The 8013-nt window shown below is 62.4% G+C and overlaps 1 protein-coding gene across 1 annotated transcript; it reads right to left on the bottom strand.

The window, feature by feature from the left end:
• Positions 1 to 28: 28 nt before the first annotated feature.
• CYGB (cytoglobin) lies at positions 29 to 8007 on the bottom strand. The gene is made up of 4 exons (XM_006145747.2): positions 7813 to 8007; positions 3016 to 3247; positions 2520 to 2683; positions 29 to 248 (listed from the first exon to the last, which is right to left on the bottom strand). The coding sequence occupies exons 1-4, from the start codon at positions 7953 to 7955 to the stop codon at positions 215 to 217; spliced, it is 573 nt and encodes a 190-aa protein (XP_006145809.1). The 5' UTR covers positions 7956 to 8007; the 3' UTR covers positions 29 to 214.
• Positions 8008 to 8013: the final 6 nt, after the last annotated feature.

Below are 8013 nucleotides of genomic sequence, written 5' to 3'. Positions count from 1 at the left end.
CCAACACACACCCGCTGCTCCCTGCAGCCAGCCAGTGCCGCATCCTGGCAGCTCCAGGGAGACTGTGGCTGCCGCGTGGAGGCCTCCTTCCGGGAAGACGAGTCGGGGATTCCTCCAGCTTCCTTGGCACCCAGAAGTAGAGGGTCAAGGAGGGTCTTCCGAACTCGGCTTTCAGCTCAAGGTGCTGCCAGGGAGGGGAGAGGAGACAGGGGTCCTACGGCCCCGAAGACGGCAGCGTGGCCGGTGGGCTGTAGACGAGACAGGAATGGAGGTGATAGGTTACCAGGGCCGGGGAAGGACACCAGGGAAGCGGGGGTCGGGGGAGAGGGCTCTGGGATCACAAGGCAGGATGTGTTCTGCACTGCAGTGGGGGACCCCTTGACTGGGATTCTGGCCCCCTTCTGCTCTGACCCTACTGTGTGGCCTCAGGCAAGCCCCAGCAAATCCCGGGCCATCTTCTCTGAAATAGGAGCAGCGCCTGCCTGACCTCCCTGCACGAGAACCGGGTGGCAGGGACTAAAAGCTGCGAAGCACTGGAAGTTCACGCCATCTCTTGCAGGGCTCGTCTCGCTCTGGCCGGCCTCCCCCGGTGCGGTAGCCCCTTTGCACTGCCTGTTAAATCCCCCAGCCCACCCCACCCCCAGCCTCCCAACTCTTCCACCCACACAAAGGCACACACACCCTGAAGCAGAGACAGTTCAATAAACAGTGGCGTCTGGCCCACCACTGCTTCCCCGATAAGAGAAGTTGGACGTGGGCCTTCTAGAGCTGTGGCTGGCTCCATCCGGCCCCGAGCCCCTCTGGACCCGTGCACAGGAGGGGTCTGCAGGCTCAGCTCAGGCGCTTCACTTTCGTGAGGGCCCACACCCACGTCCCCGGGAGACCTGGGGTGGGGGAGTGGGTATAAAGGGTGAGAGGACAAGCGCATGACTCATCAGCTGGGAGGAGAGCCCCATGTGGGTGCCGAGGTCCAGGAACGAGGTACTGGGCCTAGCTGGTCCTCGCTGTTGCCTGACTCCGTTCAGTCCTCAAGAAGCAGAAACGGGCGGGTGAGATTTCTGAAAGTTTGGGGTTTGGCGAGCTCTAAGTCCCTGGGGTCCAGCTGGGGTGAGAGGGGTGGGCTGGGCGTCATGGCGCGGACGCTGGCCATGTGTTTCTGATTCACTGGTTCAGCCTGGCCAGCCCTCTCTCCAGTCCCTCCAGGCTCCTATAAAAAAGCCCTTTTCTTGAGAAGCAGGAAGTCTTGTCTCCTGGCTGTAAACAAACTCATCTTTGGCGGCAGAGCCCGCCTGGGGAAAGGGGTAGCAGAGCAAACCTCTCCCGGCCAGCCCCTCCCTGGCCCTTCCATGGCTCCTCTGGGTGACCCCAGGTCACGGCGCTCTGCCTCGTCCAGCAGGTAGAGCTCTCTGGCTTGCCTCCCACTCACTGGGGGCCGGGGCAGCCCTGGCAGCTGTGCACATCTGGAGTTGCCTGATGGCAGCGAGCAGTTCCTGGGACTCCGCACTCACAGTGGGGAGGGGAGCAGGAGGGGCCAGGAGCCAGTGTGGTCAGCGGAAGGGCGGTGGGCCTGGCCTCTCCAGCTGCCCTCTGGGGACTTTGTCCATGAGGTTGGGCCGGAGGCCTGAGTGTAGGCGGTCAGGCAGGCTCAGGGGCCAGCGCAGAGACCGGGAAGAGACCTGGCCTCTTCCATGGGAAACTGCTGGGACTGTTTCCCCACTACGCGTGTCCCGAGCTGCTGGCTGACCCCGCTTCCCATTCCGCCTCCGCGCCCCTCTCTTCTCCTACTCCTGCCCTGTCTCCGCCCCTCCCCTCCATTCAGCTCCCAGAATTAGCCGCCCCTTGGGGTCCCAGAGAGGCCGGAGTGTTCCCAGCCGCCACGTTTGGGGGCTAGCCCTCCCCAGTGCTCCAAGACAGCTGGAGTCACTGAGGCCACCCTCCTTGAGCCTGTCTCCTGGGCCCAGTACTGGAAGCCCAGTGCCGGGTCAGCCTGGAAGTAAACATGTTCCTGCTAGAGTGCGTGTGACACCCATGTAGGTCCCGCGTGGGCGTGGGCGTGCGTGTAACATCCTCATGATCCTCCTGGCTCCAGCCCTGCTGAGGCAGAGGGCAGATGGGAGCGCTGGTCAGCCCTGGAGGAAAACGCAGCGCCATGTGATGGTACCGGAAGAAGGGCCTCCGACTGCCGGGCCAGCTTCCCGCCAGGACCTGGGCAGCTCCCTGCCTGGGCAGCCATGGCCCTGGGTGCTCTGAGGGCTCCCTTGCCCTGGGCCAGCAGGAGCCCATGCAGGCAAACTTGGGCCTGTGCCGCAGAGGGCTGAGGCCCTAGGAGGAGCCGGCCTGAAGTCAGAGGGGCCGTCTTGAAGGCCTCTTCCTACTGTGCCTGCTCTTAAACGTGTCAGACCCGAGTTGGCCTCTGGAAGTGCTCCTGTCCCGGATTGCCGGCTCAGGCTGGGAGGCCTACGGGACAGGAGAGGACACGGCAGGGGGGCTGCCCGGCCCACCCTCGCCCGCCTCCTCACGTGGTGGCGTTGGGGACCTGCTGTACCCAGCCCACTTCCTTGTAGGCAGCGGTCACGTGGCTGCAGATGAGGCCCCGCAGCTTGGCCCAGGCTCGCTGCGTCTCCGGGGGGAAGTCGTTGGCAAACTCCTCGGCGACCACCTCCAGGATGACCCCAGAGAGGATCTGGGGGCAGAGGGAGTAAAGGGTAGTAAAGGCCTGGGCACCCTGCCTCCCACAGCCCCCAGGAGCCAAGGGATCACCCCTGTCATCCAGCCAGCAGCTGTGGGAACCGGACACTCAGCACAAGGGCCTCCCTGGACCCAGACCCTCGTCCTATGACCAGCCACTCCCCACACTGTCACGGGCACTCCAGAAGAAGAGACTGGCCGTCCAGCGGTCACCTCTGCTGCCCAGAGAGCCCTCCCAGAGCTGCAGGTGGCCATGGCGCAGGGGCCCTGGGACTCCGGAGCAGAGCAGGGTGGGTGTAGGGTGGCAGCGCCCACCCGGTGACATACCTTGAAGTACACAGGCTCCACCTTGTGCTTGAGGGCATGGGCTTTGCCCACGAGGGCGAGCACGGAAGACACCTTGTCGGGGTCGTGCAGGTTCTCCACGACTGTGTTGAGAGCCCCCATGACCCGGCAGGCGTGCTTCCGCAGCTGGGGGCTCCGCTCCATTTCCAAGGGCTCCTCCATGTGCTTGAACTGGCTGAAGTACTGCTTGGCCGAGGGGAAGTTCACGAAGAACCTGGCAGGAGGGAGCAGGGAGGGTACTGATCAGGGCTGGCCCTGGCCCCGGCCCGAAGTGGCCAGGATGGCAGGGGAGGGCCGGGGAACACCCCTGTCACTGTTCTCACCACCACTCGTAGCTGTCCCTCAAACACAGACCCTCTGGCCACACTGGCTTACATGCAGCCCTCACCCAGGTCCTGCAGGTCTGCCCTCCGGCTGTGCTTGGTCTGCAGCCTCCTCTCCCAGGCCTCGACCTTCCCTGCTCCCCGTCGCCTTCCCAAACCCTACACAGCCTTCAAGGCCTGCTCCAGTCATAGCCAAGAGGGTACGCACTCGGGTTCCAGAACCGCAGGCCATTGTGGCTTTGGGCAAGGTATTTCACTTCCCTGAGCCCCCGTTTCCTCCTCTTTATGGGCATCCTTGTTCCTACCCCATGGGCTGTTGTGAGGAGGAAGTGAGAAGCTGCGCGTCCTCAGGAATGCAGCCTCGATTACGACACAGTGAGAGCTCTCACACGGAGCAAGGAGCCGGACTAGCTAGGGTCCTTCTGCGGAGAGCAGAAACAAACTCAGCCTTCCTCCTCCCAGCCCAGTCCCTTCCTTCACCGCCCTGCTTCCCTCTCTGGCCCGCAGTAAATCCTGACGGGCCGATGTGATTAACCACGGCAGCTGGAGCTGGTCTTCCTGCCTGCCTCACCTTTGCATGGGTCTCTCCTCCCCAGCCCGCCTGCGACTTGTCTGGAGCAGACCTCAGGCCATCCCAGCTCCAGCCTCTCCCCATCCCAGTTAACCTGAAACTGTCTAATTCCCTCCAAATACCACCTTCGTTAGGTCCTGCGCATGCTCAAAGTCATTCCGTGGCTCCCCACTGCCTACCAAAGCCAGAACTCCCGAACCAGGCCTTCTAGGTTTCTCACAAGGGCCGGCAGCCCCCTCTTCATCAGCACGCCCATGTTTCCCCCTACTCCGGCCCTCTCTGCTCCAGCCCAACACCTCCGCCCACCCGTGGGCCCAGCGCTGCCCCAGGGCCAGTGTCTGTGTCTGCAGGATGGAATGCCTTCCTTCCTCATTCCGTGTCAGACCTGCCGCTCCCTGACCCCAAGCTGCCCCTCCTGCTGCCTGCTCTTCAAGGCCGTGCGGGCCGCTCGAATGGCCACCCTTTCGGTCTGTCAGACTGGACCCCAAACCCGCTGGCAGAGGCTGTGCCTTACACACTCGCCAAACCATCACCCAAGCCCGGGCCCCTGCAGTGCCCAGAATGACGGCAGCATCTGTACCCCCTCGCAACAGAGAATGGGTATGGCGACGCATGCGGATTCCATCAGAGCTTACGACTTGGAGTGACTCCTCAGAAAGTGTGTGGGAGGGTCGGACCTGTTTATTTCATGTTGTTTCAAACTTCTGATGTAACCCCCTTTGTGATCAGAGCAAGCCTATAAGGTGTCACCCCAGCCCTTTGCCGGGGCTCGAGCCCCAGATGTGAGAGCTGGGACAGATGCAAAGCGTGCCTGGCCGGCCAGCCCCCCAGCCATGCTGCACCTATGGCCTGGCCAGAGCATGGGCCACGGAGGAGAGACAGGAGGGCCCCTCTTAGAAGCCGAAGTGACCTAGAGCAAAGGACTTCTCAACCCCCTGTCTGCAGAAGTGTGAGGGGAGTCCCTCCAGCTCACTCCTTCCCCATACCCTGGGGAGGACAGTGAGGCACTCGGTCTGAAGAGGCGCAAGCTTCTTCTGGAGAAGCATTGTAACGGGAAGAAGCCGATCGGGGCTTAAATGAGCACCTCGGACTTTGGGAGTTTTATAATCCCAATAAAAATAATGACATACATTTGCCTGGTGTGTTACGATTTGCACAGCGTCTCCACCTACGTTGTCTCTAACTGCCAGGACTCAGCAGGTATGGCATCCGCGTTCCTGATAAGGGCCTGATGCCCAAGGGTGTACCCCGGAGCTGAGGAAGCCTTCGACACCCTCCTGAGGCTGGCCTGGGTGTTAGCTCCGTTTTCCTGACGAGGGCCTGATGCCCAAGGTTGCCTAACGAAGCAGGCAGCCGCACCAGGTGGCAGTCTGGACAGTGTCCCCACACATCTAGAGTCTTCTGTGCCAGAGACCCAGCTGGGTCTCCTGCCACAACACCCAGCACCAGCCCAGGGCCTCAAACAATGGCAGTTCCAGGGAGTGCCAACCCAGAGCTTTGGGGTCAGGGCAGTCCAGGGGTCACGTTCACCTACCCTCCCTCCCAGCCCCTCTGTGTTTCCTCCCGACTCCCAGATTCAGCCTGTGCTGCCGGGGAGCAGCCTTAGCCCCCCGCCCGAAGCTGCTCAGCTCACGGAGGCAGCTGGGCTTCCAAGAGAGCCTGAAATAGGCTGTGTCTGGACGTGAGGAGGAAGGTGTCAGAGTTACCACCAGGAGGGAGGGTGGGTGTTCCCTCTCGGTCTCCTCCCTGGCAGCCAGTCGAAGTGTGGGGTCTGCCTCAGGTCCCAAGGCAACTCCTCCTCCACCACAGCCAGCCAAGAGCTGCTGGCATCAAGCAGCAGGTTGGCCTGGCCACAGAGGCCTCCTCGCCCTGCAGTGGAAAGGGCTGTGGGGCCGGCCTGGCCCAGCGGGGAGGTAGGAGGTGACAGTGCCATCAGAGGGTGAGCATCTCCCGCTCTTACTGGGGCCTGGCCCTGTGGGGGTGTGTGTTGTATGTGGGGAGATAGGGAAGACTTATGGGCACAGGCTCTGGGGGCAGAGCGGTGGGCGTCCCCTCCCGCACTGGCCAGCCATGGGGCAGACAGCAGGAGGAGCCTGAAAAAGAAAGGAACAGTACTAGGATTGGGCTAGCAGTTGGGTCCGGTGGCCCCAGCCTGGGTCAGCACAGAGGGGTCCAGGAGAAGCAAGTCCGTATCTGACTGCGTCTCAGGCCTGCTCAGATTCGTTGTGGACACCAGGATTGGGAACTGGAAGTGTGTAGAGAGAAAGCCTTGCCCGGAGCTCGAATGGTCCAGGAACAGCCCTGCCCGCGGAGTTCAGCTCCCTCTTCTGCACATCCCCCACCCCACCTTGTTACTGGGGAGGTCTGGTGACACCCTGAGGGAATGGATCATGGACACAAGCCCTTTACATCCCCAACAGTAAATGGTGGGGTTGGGGCAGAAACTAACCAGGGTCCAGTGGGCCCTGCGTCGATTCCCCGTGGTGACCCATGGAAATCGGCGGCCCACAGCAGCCAGCAGCCCCCACCCTCCACCCCGGGATGCAGTCTGGCGCATCTGGGACTCCTCTCCCCACTGTGTGCTTGTGTGGGTGCTCACACGTGCAGAACTGCGGCTCCTAGAGTCGGAGGCTTCAGGATCCCAATCCTCCTGGTAGCTTCCGGCCACCCCCGGCTGCTGCTGCGTTTCTGGGCCCCGGAGCTGCTGAAATAGCTGCCCCCTCCTCAGGAATCCTCCTCTAACTCCTCAGAAGTGCTTCTTGCTCTTTTTCCTCCAAAATCCATTTCCAAGTTGGATCAGGGCATATCACTATGGAGCTGGGAAGGTCCCAGGCTTGGGGGAGGCAGAAAGGAGGGACAGCCTGGGGCAAAAGAAGAGCCGGAGACTGGCAGACAGGCGGGCACTACAGCATCCTTCCACGCGAGCTTTCACCCCATCGTCCCCAGACTGCCCCGCTGTGTCCTAGATTTGACAGTTCCCTTCTGCCAAGGATGGGGGGTTGAGAGTGAACATGGCTGGGCCCCTCTTCACCTGCACCCCAGGGCCCAGCACGTGTGGGAAGAGAGCATTCATCTGCAGCCAGCTTTTGGGGCGTGGGGACATCAATTATATCAGAATGGAGCGTGTGTGCCCATGTGCAGGTGTGCAGATGACAGTGTTGCTGCGTCTGTGCGTCCCTCAGGGGATGTCGGGCCGGAATGGGCCTGCATTTCCTCCTTAGGTGGGGCCCTTCAGGTGGGGCCCAGTGTCCTGAAGTTTCTTTCTCCCTCCTCCCCTAAACTCAGCAGGATTGCACCCCTGGGGCTGTTGGCTCCTCCTGGCTCACCTGGGAGCTCCCTGCTGGCTCACTCTCTTGGCGTGGAAAGGGGGCGTCTGGGAAAGCTGGCCCCAGGGTCTGCCTCTGACCTCTATCCTTTTGGCCTTCTCTCTTCTTCCCAGAGGTTTTGCACAGGGAAAGGGGCTTTGCTCCTCTTCATCCCCCTTCTTGGCCTAACCTCGGTTTTCCTGTCTCTAAAATGGGAATTCCCCACTGTCCCCTTTGAAAGGCTGGTAAAATGTACCTTGGCCTGCGGCTGGGTCGCGGGAGAAGACACAGATGGCCTGAGCCAGGAGTTGGGAGGCCAGGGAGAGGAGGGAAACGGAGCTGTCTTTCCTCCACCTCTGGTTCCTAGTTCCTGGAGAGCCGGCGTCCAGAGCCAGGAGGAGCTCAGCCAGGGCTTTGCCCACCCCAAGGCGCCCCACACTGCCTGGCCCTGGAGGCCTGGCCCCGACCCAATCACAGCTGGGGAGGTGGCCCGGAGCTCGGACCGGCAGAGCCTGCCCTTCTCCAGAGCCTCTGCCTGCCCTCCCTGCCCCGGGCGCGGCCGAGCCGGGGCGACACCTACCTCACCAGGATGGCCACCCCCACGTCCTCGCAGTTGGCATAGAGCCGGGCCCACGTAGCCTGCACCGCCTTCCTCTCCGCCTCGGACAGCTCCTCGCTCCGCTCCCTGCGCTCAATCTCCATGTCTCCCGGCACTTTCTCCATGAGCAGCTCCGAACCCAGCCCGGCTTCTCTCCGCGGCGGCGGGGCGCGGGGCGCGGGG

This window comes from Tupaia chinensis, unplaced genomic scaffold, assembly GCF_000334495.1.
Source record: "Tupaia chinensis unplaced genomic scaffold, TupChi_1.0 Scaffold000159_1, whole genome shotgun sequence".
NCBI lineage: Eukaryota > Metazoa > Chordata > Mammalia > Scandentia > Tupaiidae > Tupaia > Tupaia belangeri.
Note: the sequence above shows the minus strand (reverse complement) of the source record. Positions and strands in the feature narration are given on the sequence as shown.

What these genes read in the sequence shown, in the direction of transcription:
- CYGB (XM_006145747.2), bottom strand. Translation starts at nt 7,955, where the DNA reads ATGGAGAAAGTGCCGGGAGACATGGAGATTGAGCGCAGGGAGCGGAGC. An exon ending in GGGGTGGCCATCCTGGTGAG is followed by an intron (nt 3,248 to 7,812) that starts GTAGGTGTCGCC and finishes CCCTCCTGCCAG; the next exon opens with GTTCTTCGTGAACTTCCCCT. An exon ending in CAGGTCCCCAACGCCACCAC is followed by an intron (nt 249 to 2,519) that starts GTGAGGAGGCGG and finishes TCTCGTCTACAG; the next exon opens with CCCACCGGCCACGCTGCCGT.